This window comes from Ranitomeya variabilis, chromosome 1, assembly GCF_051348905.1.
Source record: "Ranitomeya variabilis isolate aRanVar5 chromosome 1, aRanVar5.hap1, whole genome shotgun sequence".
Classification (NCBI taxonomy): Eukaryota; Metazoa; Chordata; class Amphibia; order Anura; family Dendrobatidae; genus Ranitomeya; species Ranitomeya variabilis.
Window position 1 is genome coordinate 443,997,059 of NC_135232.1, and position 22,216 is coordinate 444,019,274.

The 22,216-nt window shown below is 42.2% G+C and overlaps 1 protein-coding gene across 7 annotated transcripts in view; it reads left to right on the forward strand.

Annotated features, from left to right (window-relative positions):
* MLLT3 (MLLT3 super elongation complex subunit) overlaps positions 1-22,216 on the forward strand; it is a 406,706-nt gene that overhangs the window by 313,734 nt on the left and 70,756 nt on the right. For 2 of the 7 annotated variants that reach the window (XR_013213095.1, XM_077249558.1), the window contains exons 8-10: positions 766-892; positions 11,966-12,062; positions 21,224-21,295. Coding sequence is in view for 4 of the 7 variants with exons in the window: in XM_077249558.1 (XP_077105673.1) it covers positions 766-892; positions 11,966-12,062; positions 21,224-21,295 (296 nt within the window). In the remaining 3 variants the exon portion in view is untranslated. Of the gene's footprint in view, positions 1-744; positions 893-11,965; positions 12,063-21,223; positions 21,296-22,216 lie in introns of all 7 variants that reach the window. The other 5 variants (XM_077249554.1, XM_077249545.1, XR_013213104.1 and 2 more) reach the window with 3 other exon arrangements.

The window sequence follows — 22,216 nt, forward strand, 5'->3', positions numbered from 1 at the left end:
ATGGAGTGCTGCGTCAGATAACATAGCCTCCACAACCACCAGACCTCCCTCTACCCAAATGAGAAAGTTTGAGTTGGACCACAGTTTGAAGGCAAAGCAGCCAACAACTGCTCGGCTCCTCTGGGAAATCCATTAAGACTGTTGGAATGCCATTCCAGGTGACTACCTGATGAAGCTGCTTGAGAAGCATGGCAGTGGTATGTAAAGTTGTCATCAGAATAAAATAGCTCACATTTTGGTTTGTTTCTTTATTCCTTATTACTATGTCTGTGCCTTCATTGTTGGTGGCCTTCAGTCTCAATCTAAGGCTGCCTTCACACTATCAGTATTTGGTCAGTATTTTACATCAGTATTTGTAAGCCAAAACCAGGAGTGGGTGGTAAATGCAGAAGTGGTGCATATGTTTCTATTATACTTTTCCTCTATTTGTTCCACTCCTGGTTTTGGCTTACAAATACTGATGTAAAATACTGACCTAATACTGCTAGTGTGACGGCAGACTAAGATGTACACATTCCAATGAGAACAAGGACAATTATTGCATTAACAGGTGTGTCCAAACTTTTGGCTGGTACTTTATATATATTATGCTATTACTGGCACGTTCTCCTCTGTCATTTTGATGAGATTAATTTTTCTTTCTATTTGTCAATCAACATGAAGCAACAAATATTTTAAGCACAATGTAGAAATCTAATCATTTCTGTCCATTGCACTTATCAACTAGAATGTTAATTTTCTCAGGTTTCCTTATGTCTTGTCCAGGCTCTCTGAGGTCCATAATGAAGGACTTACATTCTGATGACAATGAGGATGAATCAGATGATGCAGAAGACAATGATTCTGAAAATGAAAGGACTATCCACATGCATGGAGGAAGCCGGGCACGCAGGTATGTTAATACATGTCATTAATTTTTCTTCCTACATCATATGTAGTTATAATTTAATTTTGGTATATTTGTTACAAACTATTAAGGATGTTAAAAAAAAATGTGTGGTCTTAGTATTGTCTTTCAAAAATCAAATGGCTACTGCTTTTTCCTCTCAGAAACATAAGGTATGTACAGTTGGGTCCAGAAATATTTGGACATTGACCAAATCTTCGTGATTTGTGTTCTACAGGCCACTATGTTGGATTTAAAATGAAACAACTGAGATGCAATTGAAGTGTAGATTTTCAGGTTTAATTAAAGAGGTTGAACAAAAATATTTTATGAATTGTTTTGGAATTCCAAACATTTTTTTTACAAAGCCTCCTCATTTCATGGGCACTAATAGTAATTGGGCAAATTATCTTTATTTTAAACAAATTGTTCATTTTTAATATGAAGAAAATCCTTTGCTAGCAATGACTGCCTGAAATCTGGAATCCATGGACATCATCAAGCGCTGGGTTTTCTCCTTTGAGGCTTTGCCAAGCCTTTGCTTCAGCTAAATTCAGTTGCTGCTTGTTTGTGGGTCTTTATGCCTTAAGATGCCTTTATGCCTTAAGATTTGTCTTAAGCATGTGAAATGAATGCTCAATGTGGTTGAGATCTGGTGATTGTCTTAACCATTGCAGAATATTCCATATATTATAAATCATTGTTCATGTGTATTGTGAAGCGCCATCCAGTCAACCTTGCTCCATTGGATTGTATCTGAGCAGAAAGTATCGCCCTGTACACTTCAGAATTCATCTGGCTGCTTCTGTCTTCAGTCACATCATCAATAAACACTAGTGACCCAGTGCCATTGGATGCCATACATGCCTTTGTCATTAGTCTGTCCAAAGAGTGCTTTTCCAGAACTGGGCTGGCTTCTTTAGATGGTTTTTCGCAAAGCCTAATCTGGACTTTCTATTTTTAAGACTGATTAATAATAATAATAATAATAATAATAATAATAATAATAATCTTTATTTATATAGCGCCAACATATTCCGCAGCGCTTTACAGTTTAACAGTTTCAAACACAACAGTCATAGGTAACAATGTTAACAATACAGCAATAAAGCAAAATAAGACGACCCTGCTCGTGAGAGCTTACAATCTACAATGAGGTTGGGAGATACAAAGTACAGGTGTGTATTTACAATGATGTATTTACAATGATGGTCCAGCCATCTTCAGGGGGTGGGGGGTAGGTGAGATAGTGAATGGGCTACACACACACACAAACATAAAATGACTGATTAGGGAACGCGATAGGCCGCTCTGAACAAATGAGTTTTGAGTGAGCGCCTAAAGCTATGCAAGTTGTGGATGGTCCTAATATCTTGGGGTAGAGCATTCCAGAGGATTGGCGCAGCACGGGAGAAGTCTTGGAGTCGGGAGTGGGAGGTACGGATTAGTGCAGAGGTTAGTTGAAAGTCGTTTGCAGAGCGCAGAGATTAATGGTTTGCACCATGTGGTGAACCTCCTGTATTTGCTTTCTTGAAGTTTTCACTTTATGGTAGACTTAGATGCTGAAACACCTAGTTACTGGAGAGTGTTCTTCACTTCGGTGCATGTTTTTTAGATTTGGCCACTCCTAACAGTTCTACGATCTCTATGATGGATTTTGTCTTTTTGTTCAGCCTAATAGTGGTCTGTTTCTCTTCTATTGAGCTCTTTTTTGACCACATGTTGTGGGTTCACAGCAATAGTTTCTAAATGCAAACACCACACCAGGAATCACCTCCATACCTTTTACTGTTTAACTGATGATGGATTAACAAGGGAAAAGCCCATGCTGCCCATTAAAAGCGGTCACCGCATTTCAGTGTTTTTAACTAATATTGACGTACAGGTTGTATAAAGAGTCACTGCCACTTCCGGTCCCAGTCCATACCTTACTTCAAACTTTTGACTTTGGCGCTTGTGCACAAGAAAATTAAAGTCACTGCCTTGAGAATGGAGGAACTGTGCACAAGAGAGACGACAGGCAGAATGCGCAGGATTTCCGGCAGTGTACCGGATATCAAAAGCAAGCAGGGAAGATGGGGAAGAGAAATCTAGTATAATGAACTAGGAGGCAGTCATATCTTCGGGGCAGCATATGCCCCATAGCCTGGAAGAAAAAAAGATTTTTAATGAACAAGGCATCTTCAAGGCGGCAAGCAGGTACAACTAATTTCAGATTTATTCAATCTCTATGCCCATATTATTATCTAATAATTTTTATTATCTAAAAAAGCTCAAATGGGGGGACAGATGCCCTTTAACCCTTTCATGACCGATGACTTATATTTATGCCATCGACCATGTCCCTGCCTTTTGATACGGGCTCACACGCTGAGCCCGCATCTTTCCCCACACTTGATGGCTAATTTTATCAGCGATTAAGTGGCTTTAATACTGGATCCACCCGCGGCTGTTAACCACTGACAGCAGCATTTAACACGGTCAGACTGGAAGCGTGTAATTGATCACGCCTGTCACGTGATCACAGGGCACCGATAATAAAATAATAATAATTTACATAGCGCAAACATATTCCGCAGCACTTTACATTATAGAGGGGACTTGTACAGGCAATAGACATTACAGCATAACAAAAACAGATACCAAGAGGAATGAGGGCCCTGCTCGCAAGCTTACAAACTATGAGGAAAAAGGGGAGACACAAAAGGTGGATGGAAATAATTGCTTTCGTTTTTCGGATCAGCCATAGTGTAAGGATCGGGTGTTCATGTAATGCTGCATGAACCAGTTATCAGCCTAAGTATGTAACCGTGCAGACACAGAGGGCTATTAAATGCATAAAGTGTATGAGAACATGATGCGAGGAACCTGATTTTGGTTTAGGTTTTTTGAATGGGCCACACAGGGATAGTTAGGTTAATGCGTTGAGGCGGTAGGCCAGTTTGAACAAATGCGTTTTTAGGGCACGCTTAAAACTGTGGGGATTGGGGATTAATCATATTAACCTGGGTAGTGCATTCCAAAGAATTGGCGCAGCATGTGAAAAGTCTTGGAGATGGAAGTGGGAGGTTCTGATTATTGAGGATGTTAACCTCAGGTCATTAGCAGAACGGAGAACACGGGTAGGGTGGTAGGCTGAGACCAGGGAGGAGATGTAGGGCGGTGCTGAGCCATTGAGCGCTTTGTGGATAAGGGTAATAAGTTTGTACTGGATTCTGGAGTGGATGGGTAACCAATGTAATGACTGGCACAAGGTAGAGGCATCGAAATAACGGTTGGTGAGGAATATGATCCTGGCTGCAGCATTCAGGACAGATTGGAGTGGGGAGAGTTTGGTAAGAGGGAGGCCGATTAGTAGAGAGTTACAATAGTCCAGATGAGAATAAATAAGAGAAACAGTAAAAGATTTTGCAGAGTCAAAAGTAAGAAAAGGTTGAATTCTAGAAATGTTTTTGAGGTGCAGATAAGAAGAGCGAGCCAGTGATCGGACGTGGGGGGTGAATGAAAGCTCGGAATCAAGTATGACCCCAAGGCAGTGGGCATGTTGCTTGGGAGTAATGGTGGAACCACACACAAAGATAGCAATGTCAGGCAAAGGTAGGTTAGTAGAGGGAGAGAGCACGAGGAGTTCAGTTGTTGATAGGTTCATTTTGATAGAGGGAGGATATGATGTTGCAGACATCAGTAAGACTATCGCAGGTGTTTTCTAGAAAGGCAGGCCTGGTATCGGGTGCAGAAGTGTATAATTGGGTGTCGTCAGCATAGAGATGGTACTGGAACCCAAATCTACTGATTGTTTGTCCAATAGGGGTCGTATACAAAGAGAAGAGGAGGGTGCCTAGGACTGATCCTTGAGGAACCACAACAGGAAGGGGAAGATGAGAGGAGGATGAACCAGCAAAAGATATAGTGAAAGAGCAGTCGGAGAGATAGGAGGAGAACCAGGAGAGAACGGTGTCCTTAAGTCCGATTGAGCTTAGCATAGTGAGGAGAAGCTGATGATCCACAGTGTCGAATGCTGCGGAGAGATCCAAGAGAATTAGCATGGAGTAGTGACCATTAGATTTAGCTGTTAGTAAATCATTAGAGACCTTAGTGAGGGCAGTTTCAGATTGAAGAGGGTCGAGAAGAGAGTTATCTGAGAGATAGCGGATAAGACGGGAGTGGACCAGGCGTTCAAAGAGTTTAGAGAAGAAGGGAAGATTAGAGACAGGTCTATAGTTAGCGGCACACTTTTGTTCGAGGGATGGTTTTTTAAGTAATGGATGTATAATGGCATGCTTGAATGAGGAGGGAAAGATACCGGAAGAGAGAGTTTGAATATTTTTGAGAGGTGACAGCAGGGGAAAGGGACTGGAGGAGATGTGATGGAATGGAGTCACTGGTGCAAGTGGTCGGGCGAGAAGCTACAAGGAGCCTGATTACTTCCTCTTCTGTGACTGGTTCAGTCAGAGAAGTGAGAAGTCAGAGAGTGAGCTAGATGCAGTGGGGGGGGGGGGGAGGAGCGGGTGAGAGGGCAGTGCATGATATGAGAAGTTTGCCAGATAATTTCCTGTCGGATATGGTCAATTTTTTTCTTTGAAATAATTGGCCAGATTGTCAGCGCAGAGATCCATGGTTGGGGCCTGCACACTTGGGTTGAGTAAAGCGTCAGAGAGGTTTAGGGTTATTGGACAGTGAGGTGATGAGGGTGTTGAAATAGGTTGGTTTGGAGAGGTGAAGGGCAGAGTTGTATGTTTTAAGCATAAACTTACAATGGATGAAATCTTCGGGTAGATTAGATTTTTTCCACAGGCGTTTGGCGTACCTGGAGCACCACTGCAGGAAACTTGTTTGCAGCGTGTGCCATGGTTGTCGTCGTCTGTTCCGAGTTGTTCTATGTATAAGAGGTGCAATTTCATCCAGGGCATTTTGCAGGGTTTCATTGTAATGCTTCAATGCAGTGCCTGAGGGAGGAGATAGGGGCCAATGAGGACTGCAAGTTCTTCATTAGTTTCTGAGTGTTAATGACCTGTATGTTTCTATAAGTGTGGAAAGTGGGGGTGACCTGAGCGGGATGGCAGTTCTTGATAGAGAATGAAAGAAGGTTGTGGTCAGAGAGCGGGAGAGGGGACTTTGTGAAATCATCCACTGAGCAAAGCTGGGAGAAGACCAAGTCGAGGGAGTTTCGTCTTCATGAGTTGAAGAGTTAGTATGCTGCGAGAGACCAAAAGAGGAGGTTAGAAATAAAAGGTGAGAAGCAGATGGGGAGAGGGGAAAAGCAGTGGGGATGTTGAAATCACCCATGATGAGGGTGTGGATGTCACAGGAGAGAAAGTGTGGAAGCCAGATGGCAAAGTGATCCAGGAACTGATGGGAGGGGCCCGGAGGACGATACACCATCGCCACTTGCATGGAGAAGAGGATGTAGAGTCTGACGGCATGGACTTCAAAAGAAGGGAAGACAAGTGATGGTACTTGGGGGAATAACCTGAAAGGTACAGTTGGGTGATAGGAGCAGACCAATGCCTCCACCTGCTCTGTTGTCTGATCTTGGGGCATGAGAAAAGTGTAGTCCACCATATGAAAGAGCAGCAGCAGCGGTTGTGTCTGAGTGCTGGATCCAGGTTTCACTAAGAGCTAGAAGGTTAAGAGAATCAGAAAGGAAGAAGTCGTGGATGCAGTTTATTACACACTGAGCGAGAATTCCAAAGGGCACAATTGAAAGAGGCAGAAGGCAAGCAGGGAATATTAATAAAGTTAGAGGGCTGATGGGTTGTCATGGCAGCCGGGGGCCTGCTGAAAACTAAAGCACTGCTATATATAGCACAGGCGATTGTATGATCGCAGCTTCATGTCTCCTAAGGGGACTATTAAGTACAGTAAAAAAAAAAAAAAAAAAAAGTTATAAAAAAAACTATCAAATCACCTCCCCTTTTACCCCATTAACAAATAAGACAATTTTAAAAGAAATGCACATTTAGTATCAATGCCTTCAGAAATGTCCAGTCTATCAAAATATAAAATGAATCTGATTAGTAAACGGTTTAACGAGAGAAAAAAAATCAAAACTCCATAATTACATTTTTGTTTTGGTCACGGTAACATTGCAATAAAAGGTTATGAAAACATTGTATTTACTGTAATTCCTAAACCCTTACTCCAATTAGGATGTGAATACCCTCAAATTAAAGCTGAGAGTCTTCACTTTAAGCCTATGTTGATTTATATCGTATCTTGAATATGTATTTGTAAACAGCTAAAATGACAAAACACGTGTCACTGTCCAAACATTTTCAGACCTAACTGTACATGTCTTCACTTCCTATACAAATCCTCAAAACAAAGTTGTTGTTTTTTTTCTTGGTGGTTGCACAAAAAATGTTCTTTGTGCACTTACCATATTATGCATATTATAAGACTCACCTGTTTATAAAACGCACCCCAAATTTTAAGGAGGAAAATGGGGGAAAAAAAGTTTTGTTTTTTGTTGTTTTTTTTAAATAAAATGGTGCGTGTTATAATCCACTTTCGCGGTAGCTTACCTGAGGGGCAGCGGTGGTGGAGCGAGGTCCAAGGTGGCAGGGTTGCTGCTGGTGGAGGCAGAAGGTACTGCTTGCTCCAGGCTAGGAAGACGAGGTGTTCGGTGGCAACTGGAGTCCAGGCCATAGTTGCGGGCCCCAGGCTGGTACGATAAGGTGTTCAGTAGTGCAAGGGCTCCTCCGACGTTTTGTGACAGCCCGGAGCCCTGCACCTTCCATACATTCTAGTGCGGTGGACTGTGGGAAAATGGTCACCAGAGGCAGTGCACCTGTAATTGAAATCTCGGGAGCTGGCAGTGGCCATTTTCCCAGAGTTCACCGCATAGAAGAGTATGGAAAGTGTGTGGCTCCAGGCGGCTGTCACAAAACGTCGGCTGAGCCCCAGCAACACCGAGCACCTCGTCGTATCAGCCATCACTTGACTCCTGCCGCCACTGCCAGAAGCTTCCGGCAGCAACGACCTTTGGGACCCCGCTCCACAGCAGCCAGAGGGCTGCATCGCAGCTATAATTAGGGTTATAAGACGCACCCAAAAATTTTGGGTAAAAAAGTGTGTCTTATAATCCGAAAATATGGTAGGTCAAGTTTGAACCTACTTCTTTCAGACACAGACTTAGACCTTAAATAACAGCCATAATACCCGTAAAAAGTCCTGGGGGAAGTTACCAGTGTGAGACATGTAACTATCATAATAAGTATTATTTTATCAGATAAAATTCTATAAAATTCTATTACAACTCTGTCTTCCTGTGAGATGAAAGCTGAAGTTGAGAGGAACCTGCAGATGTGTTATAATCATACTCAGCTCTGCAGTGATATGAGGAGAGCAGACTGTTGGTCATTACATGTCTCACACTGGTAACTCCCCCTTTCATGTAGAATAAGCTGTAGAGGCAGATTGTCTTGCATTTAGTGTCCGGCCCATAGTCCTGTTCAGCTTATTTACATATAAGAATAATGTGGATTTCTCTGGAATAAGACTTCAGATCACAGATATCAAGATATCGTGTTATTAAGCTTTGTATGACCTACATGCCCATAAAGACGATTAGGAAAGTTGCTGATACTGACAGATTCTCTTTAATGTTATTTGCAAAGTCTATTTTATGTCTAGATGCAGTAAATTTCTGTGATTTATAAGCTAGCTTTTTGGTGTCTTAACCATTGTCAATCACAGAACAGTAGTAAGTAAATAGATAGACCATTAGGTTGCACTGTCCAGGCATTTTCTATCCATAATGTTTGCTTGTAAATAACAAACAGCGAACCTATCTTTATGGACGTGATGGAAATAATTTATTTCAAGTCCTCAAATGTAGGAAGTGCTCTGGGAACCAGATGGAAATGTTTAAAATCCTTTTAATTTATTGAAATCACATTTATTTGTGTATTGTGTGAAAGAAAGCATTACGGTACATTGTGAAATAATAATAGTTGTGGGTTCATGAACAGACACGGCACAAATTTAGTTTAAACTCTAGACAAAGACATGAATCAGTCAGAACCATTAATGAATTTCTTGGTCTATCTTTTGTATTAGTATGGGAATATCTTAATTTCTAATATGCTTTCAGACCTTTAGCTTATGTTACTTGCCGTCTTTATGTACAGAAAAAAGAGAAAAAGGGTGGGGATGGGTACCACTAATAAAAATAAAAAAAAGAAAAAAAAAAAGGCCTGGCATAATGCAATATGTAAATGCCAATGTTTGCTATAAAAAAAAAAAATTCATATACAAATAAACCTGTGCACACCCACGAATATAATAAAAAAAAATTAATATATATATATATATATATATATATATATATATATATATATATATATATATATATATATATATATATATATATATATATATATATATATATATATATATACACACCGTGTATACTCGAGTATAAGCCGACCCGAGTATAAGCCGACCCCCCCTAATTTTGCCACAAAAAACTGGGAAAACTTATTGACTCGAGTATAAGCTTAGGGTGCAAAATGCAGCAGCTACCGGTGAATTTGAAAAATAAAAATAGAGGCTCCATACCGTTCATTATGGCCCCATAGCTGTGCCATATAGTGCTCTGCACCGTTCATTATTGCCCCATAGCTGTACCATAGAAAGCTGTGCCATATAGTGCTCTGCACCGTTCATTATTGCCCCATAGCTGTACCATAGAAAGCTGTGCCATATATTGCTCTGCACCGTTCATTATTGCCCCATAGCTGTGCCATATAGTGCTCTGCACCGTTCATTATTGCCCCATAGCTGTACCATAGAAAGCTGTGCCATATAGTGCTCTGCACCGTTCATTATTGCCCCATAGCTGTGCCATATAGTGCTCTGCACCGTTCATTATTGCCCCATAGCTGTGCCATATAGTGCTCTGCACCGTTCATTATTGCCCCATAGCTGTGCCATATAGTGCTCTGCACCGTTCATTATTGCCCCATAGCTGTGCCATATAGTGCTCTGCACCGTTCATTATTGCCCCATAGCTGTGCCATATAGTGCTCTGCACCGTTCATTATTGCCCCATAGCTGTGCCATATAGTGCTCTGCACCGTTCATTATTGCCCCATAGCTGTGCCATATAGTGCTCTGCACCGTTCATTATTGCCCCATAGCTGTGCCATATAGTGCTCTGCACCGTTCATTATTGCCCCATAGCTGTGCCATATAGTGCTCTGCACCGTTCATTATTGCCCCATAGCTGTGCCATATAGTGCTCTGCACCGTTCATTATTGCCCCATAGCTGTGCCATATAGTGCTCTGCACCGTTCATTATTGCCCCATAGATGTACCATAGAAAGCTGTGCCATTGCTGCTGCTGCTGCAATAAAAAAACAATGACATACTCACCTCTCTTGCTTGCAGCTCCTCAGCGTCCCGTCCCGGCGTCTCTCTGCACTGACTGATCAGGCGCGCACACTATATGCGTCATCGCGCCCTCTGACCTGCACAGTCAGTGCGGAGAGACGCCGGGAAGATGGAGCGGCACCCGGCGTGTGGAACGCGGACAGGTGAATATGTAATACTTACCTGCTCCCGGCGTCCCGCTCCTTCCCCCGGACAGCTGGTCTTCGGTGCCGCAGCCTCTTCCTCTATCAGCGGTCACCGTTACCGTCATTAGAGGAATGAATATGCGGCTCCACCCCTATGGGAGTGGAGTCCATATTCATTTCTCTAATGAGCGGTCCCATGTGACCGCTGAACAGGGGAAGAGCACGTCACCCGGAGACCGTGGGACTGCAGGGACAGCGCGAGGACTAGGTGAGTATGCCTCAGCGCCCTCTCCCGCCGACCCTGCCGCCGACCGTGACTCGAGTATAAGTCGAGAGGGGCACTTTCAGCCCAAAAATTTGGGCTGAAAATCTCAGCTTATACTCGAGCATATACGGTGTATATATATAGTAAAAAAAATATAGAAAATTAAGGCCCAGATTAACTAAAATTAGAGATCCTAACTGCTAATACATAACTATTTAATCCATGGGCGGCATGTATCGGGCACTGGCTGCACGTTTTCAGCCAGGTATGTGTGACTGATAGGAGTGCGTGTATAGGGAGAGACCTGTGAGTCACTAGCAACGGGTGGCGAGAAGCCTCCGGGACCCGCCTGTCCAACTTTTCTCCCGTGTGGCTTGGTCCCTAGCGGCTTCTCCCCGCCCGCTCCCCTTAAATGACATGTCTTTCGCTGCGTGTATGTATAGGGAGAGACCTGTGAGTTACTAGCAGTGGGCGGGGAGAAGCCTTCGGGACCGGCCTCTTCAACTATTCTCTTGTGCGGATTGGTCCCTGGCGGCTTCTTCCCGCCCACTTCGCTTGAGTGACGAGTCTCTCCCTGCGTGTGTGTATAGGGAGTGACCTGTGAGTTACTAGCAGTGGGCGGGAAGAAGCCTCCGGGACGCACCTGTCCGACTATTCTCCTGTGCGGCTTGGTACTTGGCGGCTTTTAGAGTGTTTTTCTCTGAAATGCTCAGGTGTCTCAGCGTCAAACATACTTAGCTGTTATCATGCAGCGCAGTGTGGTTCAGGTTGTAAGTATCAGCTGTCAGGTTCCCTTTAAAATTCTCATTAACAAAACCCGCTATATGGTTAAAGGAAGTAACCTGTATAACCTTTCTCTAAAATACAGGCTCAGATCTTTTGACTATAATACCTCAAATGCCTGGTTAATAAAGATCTAAAATGGCACAATAATAAAGAAGTTGCAAAAAGGAAAAAAACAAAAACAAAACATTAATATATAATTAGAGATCGAAAACCAACAATGCATGTTTCCAAATACCAAAACTAATTAATAAAGGATGATAAACCGGTACGTCCAAGTGGGTGGAGGAGGGTCAGGAAATGCAGGTAAAGAGACCCCACGTGTTGTGCTGTGCAGCTTCATCAGGGGATACATGACAAATTAAGTTGAAACTCTAAGCATGGAAATAAGTCATCTAAAACCAGTTGTGAGGTTCAAGGTCTTATCATCTTCAGAAATATAGGCATATTTCAATATCTTTCATACCTTCAGAGCTTTAGCTTACAGTACCTGTCATCTTCATTTCCAGAATCAGTCTCAGTGATGGGAGCAATAGTGAAAGCAGTTCTGTTTCATCACCATTGCGGAACGAGCCTCCAACCTTGCTAAAAACGAACAACAATCAGGTAAGCATTGACATATAGTCTTCATTTATCTTTATTTATTTTACTCACTTACCGTATGTAACGCCATTAATACCACAGTGGTTTACTGACATTATCAACGCTGTCCTTATCGGGGCTCCAAATCTAAATAGTCCTGAAAATGCTGCAAAAACTCTGGGAAAGTTTCCCATCATGTCCAGAAATCTTACTGCTTTAATTTTTCCAATGGTCTAAAACAATGTTTTCTTGGATTGTGCTATGCTAATGATACTGTATAGCATGTGTTTTCCATTCCTCGGCGTTAAACTACCTACACTTGCTTTTGGCTCATGTTTTCCACACCACATCAAGTTCTTGATACGGCTGCAAATCTGTTAACCTTACAATGGGAACAGAAGCATATGAGCTGCCCACACACTGTTCTTTACACAGGGCGCATAATACGCAGTGACGATTTGGCTTCTCACAGGAATACAATGCTGCCGACATTAACCACTGCTGCTATAGCAGCAGGCTCACCTAGCAGCGCTAATAGCCGCCCTCCGCGCTGGGGCACGTTACCCATGTACTGCTCCTGCGGGCCCACGACACATGACCATTTCTGTTTGTCTGGGCTTTAGCTTACGGAATAACATTAGATGTGTCTGTATGGAACAAGGCGTACGATCCATTCTAGTTAGCGTCGCTGTAAAAGCTATGTATCTTCCAATACATTTGCATCTGTCGCTTGTAATAAAATCAGCTTTTAGTAGTCTGGAGGAGAGGTATTTGAATCCACAACTACATCCATCTAAATAAAGTGTAATCTACAATCTGACATTATTATGGAAAAGAAGGGCGGTGCAGGAGAGTGTAGGCCAAATACAGAAAGCAGTTGGTTTTTTTTAATTCAATTTACCCCAAGTAGAGACAATATAACATGTGTCCTGTCCCAACTGTCAGAGAAAGACATATATCGGCCATATTCTTAAACCTAGCCATTGTTCTGAGCTAAAAGCTGCCTGTGAGCGTCTTCGAAGTTCCTTTGAACTGTGTGTGCGCATATTGTTCCGATCCCCCCTTTGTTCACGCAGCATTTCACCGTTCCTGTGGATTATTTGATGCTCTGCCAAGCCATGCCCCACATAAATAACTTTCAAATGAAAAACATACTGAAAAAGAAAGTACAGTCCGTTGTCTATCCAGCGCTGCATATGCTGAAGCGTGCATCTGAAAAGTCACAAAAAAAATAATTACTGTTATTCAGGCCCCCGTGTGATGCCCTGCCACTAACGGGCAATACAACTGATTGGCATAATGCCAGTGCCTTCAGACCTCGTGGAGCTGCACATAAGTACCTTGACTGCCCTTTTTATGTAGCAATGGACTTCTTGCAAAAGGAACACAACAGTTATACAGCAATAAGCAGGGCATGCCTTGAGAATTACAATTCATTTTATTATTTATTCATTTTAACTATATTTCCTAATTTTTTTCACCACTTAGGAAAAAATAAAATATGCCTGTTTTGCTTTTTCCATAATCTTAATGACCTGACAAGTCATATTCCATGGTTCACTTTTAACGTGAAAGCTGCTCTAACAAGCAGGCGGCACGTCACAAAGCAGGAGTGCAGAGATGTAAGTGCCACAGAATCATCTCCCAAACAGATTACTGAAATTATAATGGGCAAAGTGGCCTGCACCTTATTAAGGCTTGTAAAATCTAAAACCTGGCAGTGACATTTCATCGTACAAGTAAAATATTAACTCTTTCTTAACATGTGACGCAAAAGAACGACCACAGCTATCTCTGTTCGCTACTGTTTAACACCACTTTTAATTACTGATAACAGTCATTTAAAGGGGTTTCCCACAAAGTTAATTATAATCAACATTTTGATCAATAGATCTTTGAATAATAATGGTTTCCATAATATAATAGTAATAATCTTTATTTTTATATAGCGCTAACATATTCTGCAGCGCTTTACAGTTTGCATACATTATCAATATCATCGCTGTCCCCGATGGGGCTCACAATCTAAATTCCCTATCAGTATGTCTTTGGAATGTATTGATGTGTATAAATAAAATGTTCCTGTGCTGAGATAATCTTATAAATGTTCCCCTGCCGTGGACTGTTTAATGGCCGTGTCTGACCGTGCAGGAACCATACTATGTCATACCACAGCTCCTGGCAGGGGAGGAAGCAAAAAAGAAGATACAGAGAGGACAGCAGGGGATCATGGCTGAATCTTTTTGTAAGATAAAGTAAAAGATTGCTGTTTCTATCCTCAGTCATAAAAACCAAATCCTATTCGTTAAATATACATGTTATGGTCTTGAAATGAGATCATAAAAATTGCCATTTTCCAGTAAAAGAAAAAATGAAGATCAAACTGTAAATTACATATAGTGCTTGATAATGCAACTAGAAAAGACAATTTTGCTACAGAAAACGCAAGCCTTATAGGACTACAAGAAATTAATTTTTTTTCCTGCAAAATATTCTTTTATTTACCAAATTTCTAAAGCCTGAATTAATCTGAAAAGTATACACTTTTTGCACAGAGGCAGGGATAGACTTTATTTCCGTATCCCCTTAAAAAATGTTAAATTCAGGGCTGTGGAGTCAGTAAGTCCGACTCCTCAATTTCCAGGACACCGACTCCGACTCCACAAAAATGGGCTCCCACTCCACTACTCCAACTTATAAATGTGCCCCTGCCGTAAGCCAAACCTCCGACTCCTTAATTTTCCATGACACCGACTCAGACTCCGACTCCATCAAATTGGGCTCAGACTCCACAGCCCTGGTTAAATGATATGCTTCACAATTGTTTCAATAAAAACTGCAACTTATCACACACCGTTTTATTGAAAAACTGTAAAATATATAACTGAAAATGCTAATTCTTGAAAAGCCAAGATTTTTTTCTCAAGTAACGACTCTTCAAGCATTTCCATATTCACTGATTCCTGCACTACTTTTCCTATCTATTACCACAGTTATGTTTGCATGAAAATATATTTTGATGGCTTGTTTGGTGTAAAATGGCTCATTCATCTTGAACTCTTAATCATTCCTGTAGCCCACTGTTTAGAAAGCTCCTTGTACATCTATGTATCCATAACATTGGTTGTCTTTTTTATTGTCTTTAATGTTACCAGTATTTTGTATTACAAGCTGTTACCATTAAGGGGAAAAATAGTAAGAAATGCACAAAATATGAATGATTCCTATTCCAGCTAGATTTGCTGGCCTGATTTGTCAAACCGTCACTTGTTACTTTATAATACAGCAGTAAATTCCAGTGTGTCTGGCAGAAACCATAAAGTGCAAGACCAGAGGTCAAGAGCTTTTATCAGTCCCACCAGAGACCAGACAGAATTTACAACATTCTGGTTTTTTTTTTTCTATTCTTAACTCTTCATTTGAAGGCTTAAAATAGGTAGAAGTGGGGAAGGCAAATAAACAAATCACTTTCTGTGTGGTTATGTTTCCTCTTAATTTGAAACTTTTTCTTCAGTTTTGGATTAGATGAATGCTAGTTTAATACTCCTATAGTCCTTTTTTTGGAATCTTTCCTAACTCAACACAAATTGTTTTAGACCTTTTAGATCTCAGGTTACACTCCGGAACATTGAATTGCAACGCCAAGAAGAAAAAGTTGGGGAATTATTGAAATCATGGTATCGAAAGGCATGTTAATGATATGCAAATTATATTCAAAAAGTGTCCCAAGAGGTGACATTGCCAGGCTGGTTATTGCTGCTGCTGTGAGCAGCCTACGAGGCCTAAAAGTGTATCATAGCCTGCGGCATCTCCGGATTTGTCTCCCATCAAGCAGATCTGGTACATCATTGATTGGCAATTGCAAATTGAGCTGCCAGCAGTGGATCTTGATGATTTGCCCAAGTGCATTCAGCATGACAGAACATTCCTCAAACAACTGTTAAAGAAGCCTCTCCCATTAAATGTGGGTATGTAGTGTAGGGTAAGTGTATTAATATACTCGCTTATCGCTGCTCTCTCTAGAATCCAGCACCATTCAGCTTCTCTTCTCAGTGGCATCATCGTTCTGTTTGACCCCGAAGTGGCTTTAACACTATAAGCCTATGGGAGCGTAAGAATGAGGCTCCATAGGATTATATTGTAAAATAAACTTTTAGCTCATACCTACCACATGCAATGACCCGAAGAGTCTGCAGAGTAGTGACGTCACTGAGAAGTGGAGCTGGATCCCAGAGAAAGCGGTGGCAGGTGAGTATATTAATACATGCTCACTATATAACATACACATATTTATTAACATTTCAAAGGAAACCTGTCACCCCCCCCCCCCCCCAGTCGTTTCAAACTAAAAGAGCCACCTTGTGCAGCAGTAATGCTGCATTCTGACAAGGTGGCTCTTTTAGTTCTGGGTGTTGTAACTAGAGAAATAATCAGTTTTTTAATTTGTCAGAAATACCCGGTCTTCAGTCAAGGAGGCCGGCGTTTCCCCCCTGATGCAGACACGACACAGCCGTCACTCACATCTTCTTGGCGCCGGGTGCCGCCTCCTCCTCACCGCTGTTTTCAAAATAGCCTGCGCTCTTTTCCCCTGCCTGGTGCAGGCGCAGTGAGCGCTGCCCGTCTGTCCTCATATGCAGTCTAGCTGACTGCGCCTGCGCGGCCGCCCTGCCTGTGAATCCCAGCCCCGCAATGTGAATAAATCATAAGTCACTGCGGGGCTGGGAATCACAAGCAGGGCGGCCGCGCAGTCAGCTGGACTGCATTTGAGGAAAGACTGCCAGCGCTCACTGCGCCTGCACCAGGCAGGGGAAAGGAGCGCAGGCGCCCGCTATTTTGAAAACAGCAGTGAGGAGGAGGCTCTTTTAGTTTGAAATGACTGGGGGGGGGGGAAGGGGGTGACAGGTTCCCTTTAATATTGATGGCATGCCAATGCGTCTATGTGAATGTATTTTTGTATGAGGCACTAATACACTCAATACAGAATAAATCGACATATTTTGAAAAATGTTTCCATTTTTTTCAGCATTTGCATTCAATTGTCTATCGATCCTGTGTTTTACATAATTCCATGACATTTGCTACTTGGTATTTCAATTTCAATGTTGGGGGGGTTTAGAGGGATACAGTGGAATGTAAAAGTTTGGGCAGTTCTGGTCAAAATTACTGTTATTATGAACAATTAAGCAAGTTGAAGATGAAATGATCTCTAGAAGGCCTAAAGTTAAAGATGACACATTTCCTTTCTATTTTCATCTTTTGCAGTTTAAAAATTACAAAAAGGAAAATGCAGAAATTTGGTTTCAGATAACTTTGACTAAGGTTTCAGACCTTAAAGGTAGTCTGTCACCCCTTTTTTTCGATATGAGATAAAAATATTGTTCAATTTAGCGTGAGCTCTGCATTACCACAGTACCTTTCATATCCCCTGATTCCCCACCTTTGCTGAGAAAATACCTTTGTAATCTCTCCGGCGTCCTATGTAAATTACCCGTCAGGTCCGATGGGCGGGGCTTCTACAAATGGATAATTATCCTAAACACATGTCAAAATCCACAATAGACTACCCCAAAAGGCGCAAGCTGAAGGTTTTACAATGGCCATCACACTCCCCTGATCTGAACAACATTGAAAATATGTGACTAGACCTCAAAATAGCAGTAAGACGACCTATGAATTTCACAGAACTGGAAGAATTTTCTAAGGAAGAATGGATGAAGATGCCTCAAACAAGAATTGAAAGACTCTTGTCTGGCTACAAAAAGCATCACAAGTTGAGATACTTTCAAAAGGGGGCACTACTAGGTACTAATCATGCAGGGTGCCCAAACTTTTGCACCTGCCCATTTTCCTTTTTGTAATTTTTAAAATGTAAAAGATTAAAATATACATACACTGCTCAAAAAAAAGGGAACACTAAAATACCACATGCTAGATATCTCTGAATGAAATATTCCAGTTGCAGATTTTTATTCTTTGCATAGTGGAATGTGTTCAGAGCAACAAAACATAACAATTATCAATTTAAATCAAAATTAATATCCCATGGAGGTCTGCATTTGGAATGATACTCAAAATCAAAGTGGAAAATCTAATTACAGGCTGATCCAACTTCAGTTGAAATGCCTCATGACAAGGAAATGATGCTCAGTATTGTGTGGCGTCCACGTGCCTGTATGTCTTCCCTACTGTACAACGCCTGGGCATGTTCCTGATGAGGCGGCGGATGGTCTCCTGAGGGATCTTTTTCCAGACCTGGACTAAAGCATCCGCCAACTCCTGGACAGTCTATGGTGCAACGTAACATTAGTGGATGGAGCGAGACATGATGTCCCAGATGTGTTAAATCAGATTCAGGTCTGTGGAACGGGCGGGCCAGTCCATAGCTTCAATGCCTTCATCTTGCAGGAACTGCTGACACACTCCAGCCACATGAGGTCTGGCATTGTCCTGCATTAGGAGGAACCCAGGGCCAACCGCACCAGCATATGGTCTCACAAGGGGTCAGAGGATCTCATCTCGGTACCTAATGGCAGTCAGGCTACCTCTGGCGAGCACATGGAGGGCTGTGCGGCCCTCCAAAGAAATGCCACCCCCCACCATTACTGACCCACTGCCAAAGCGGTCATGCTAAAGGATGTTGCAGGCAGCAGATCGCTCTCCACGGCATCTCCAGACTCTGTCACATGTGCTCAGTGTGAACCTGCTTTCATCTGTGAAGAGCACAGGGCGCAAGTGGCGAATTTGCCATTCCTGGTGTTCTGTGGCAAATGCCAAGCCTCCTGCACGGTGTTGGGGATGTGAGCACAACCCCCGTCTGTGGATGTCGGGCACTCAGACCATCCTCATGGAGTTGGTTTCTAACAGTTTGTGCAGACACATGCACATTTGTGGCTTGCTGGAGGTCATTTTGCAGGGCTTTGGCAGTGCTCCTCCTGTTCCTCCTTGCACAAAGGCTGAGGTAGCGGTCCTGCTGCTGGGTTGTTGCCCTCCTACAGCCCACTCCACATCTCCTGGTGTACTGGCCTGTCTCATGGTAGTGCATCCATCCTCTGGACACTACGCTGACAGACACAGCAAACCTTCTTGCCACAGCTCATATTGATGTGCCATCCTGGATGAGCTGCACTACCTAAGCCACTTGTGTGGGTTATAGAGTCCGTCTCATGCTACCTCGAGTGTGAAAGCACAACCAACATTCAAAAGTGACCAAAGCATCAGCCAGAAAGCATTGGTACTGAGATGTGGTCTGTGGTCCCCACCTGCAGAACCACTCCTTTTATTGAGGGTGTCTTGATAATTGCCAATAATTTCCATCTGTTGTCTATTCCATTTGCACAGCAGCATGTGAAATTGATAGTCAATCAGTGTTGCTTCCTAAGTGGACAGTTTGTTTTCACTGAAGTTTGATTTACTTGGAGTTATATTCTGTTGTTTAAGTGTTCTCTTTATTTTTTTGAGCAGTGTATTTTTGCCTCAAGTGCAAAGGAAATGTGTCATGTTCAACTTTAGCCCTTTTAGAGATCATTTCATCTTCAACTTGCTCAACTGTCCACAGTAACAGTAATTTTTGCCAGGGGTGCCCAAACTTTTAACTTTCATATGCCACACTGTGTATACACATATTTACATACAATATATCGTATATACTAGAGTATAAGCCGAGATTTTCAGCCCACTTTTTTGGGCTGAAAGTGACCCTCTCGGCTTATACTCGAGTCATTGTCAGCGGGGGGGGTCGGCGGGGGAGCAGTGACATACTCACCTGCTCCTGGCACTGTCCCTTCACGTCCCATGGTCTCCGGGCGTGGTACCGCTCATTAAAGTAATGAATATGCACGCATATTCATTACTGTAATGAGCGGTACGTGACCGCTGAACACGGGAAGATGACGCCGGCTCCATCTGAGACGCTGTCAGGGACCGTGCCGGGAGCAGGTGAGTATGACGCAGGAGGTGAGCATTGTGCGAGTCACCTTCTTCGTTTCACCGCTGCGCACTGCTCTGTCTTCCATGCTCTGCACTTACTGTTCAGGTCAGAGGGCGCGATGACGCGATTAGTGTGCGCGCCGCCCTCTGCCTGAACAGTCAGTGCAGAAGATGGAAGACAGAGCGGCGCGTGGAACTAGGAAGGTGACTATCGCAAGTGCCGGGGGCCTGAGTGAAGAGAGGTGAGTATGTGATTCTTTTTATTTTAATCGCAGCAACAGCATATGGGGCAAATGTGTGGAGCATCGTATGGGGCCACAATGTATGGAGCATCGTATGGGGCCACAATGTATGGAGCATCGTATGGGGCCACAATGTATGGAGCATCTCATGGGGCCACAATGTATGGAGCATTTCATGGGGCCACAATGTGTGGAGCATCTTATGGGGCCACAATGTGTGGAGCATCTTATGGGGCCATAATGTGTGGAGCATCGTATGGGGCCATAATGTATGGAGCATCTTATGGGGCCACAATGTATGGAGCATCTCATGGGGCCACAATGTATGGAGCATTTCATGGGGCCACAATGTGTGGAGCATCTTATGGGGCCATAATGTGTGGAGCATCTTATGGGGCCATAATGTGTGGAGCATCGTATGGGGCCATAATGTGTGGAGCATCGTATGGGGCCACAATGTATGGAGCATCTCATGGGGCCACAATGTATGGAGCATCTCATGGGGCATAAAGTGCAGAGCATCTTATTGGGCAATAATGGGTGTAGCATCTTATGGGACCATCAACCTTTATGCAGCATTGTATGGGGCAAATGTTTCTATGGAGCATCTTATGGGGCCATTATTAACCATTGTGCAGCATTATACGGGGCGCATTTTGTATGGAGCATCTTATGGGGCCCATCATGAACTGTATGGAGCATTATATGTGGCTCCTGATTCAATATGGATATTCAAAAACACTTAACCTACTGATGTCTCAATTAATTTTACTTTTATTGGTATCTATTTTTATTTTTGACATTCACCGGTAGCTGCTGCATTTTCCACCCTAGGCTTATACTCGAGTCAATAAGTTTTCCCAGTTTTTTGTGGCAAAATTAGGGGGGGGTTCGGCTTATACTCGGGTCGGCTTATGCTCGAGTATATACGGTATTATATTTATGGCTGTGTTAAGAAAAAAAAAAAGTTAATTCATACTGAATTGAGCATCCCTTGTATTTTGTTATGGTTTTTAGATCCTGGAAGTGAAGAGTCCAATTAAACAAAGCAAGTCTGAAAAGCAAATTAAAAATGGAGACTGTGATAAGGTAAATTTGAATCTATGACTGGCCAGAACCAGGGGTTGAGTTCTGATTAACTAGATGTAATTAATCTTTTCAACATAGTCATGCCCTTTTGCCCTCCATAAAAAACACATAATTTTCCAATTTATTTTTTACAAGCCTAAAATATTACATATCTCCCTCCCAACTTCAACGTTGCCGATTTTATTTCCTATATTGGCAATCACTTAGTTGACTTTCCCCTCCACACAAGATATTGGTTCTGGAGCTTTCATCTACATTTCTCCAGAAGAAACAAAGTAAATTGGTTATGGAATAAAATCTCAGCTATTCTCTATTGATATATTTTATAGTGTTAATTGCAGTTTTTAGAAGACTAAACATTGATGATAGGTTTAAAATTACTTAGAAGAATGCAATATAATACAAATCCTAGCCTTCTTGATTTCTAAAGCATAAATTTGAGACACTTCAGTGGTTGCTCTGTTGAAAGAAATTACTGTAGAGAATGTGGGATATGTTTTGGACAGGTAAAGGTTAAGGTTGTTAGTCTTGACTTTCTAAATTGAAATAATTAGAGGTACTTCTATGCCATTTTCACTGCATTTTTTGGATGTTTGAATGCAAAGGGGTTTTGGGGACTTTTGAGTGTTATTGACAAACATCACTTTTTTCTGGATTATTGTATGATTCTTTTTTATTGGCTAGAACAAAAGAAATGCAAGAACAGTGATTATGGTTTTTAAAAGCATTACTGCAATGTAATTTTCTATGAAGGCAATTTTACAAACATTTGCTGAATGGCTTCTTTGTGTAGAAAACAGCAAGTATTAAGATGCATTTCATTGAATTTATAGAGGAATTAAGTTTTAGCCTTCAATGTATGTGTTTCCAGTCATAAAAATTGTTAGCAAAATAGTTTCAAAACAAAATTAAGTTGTGGTC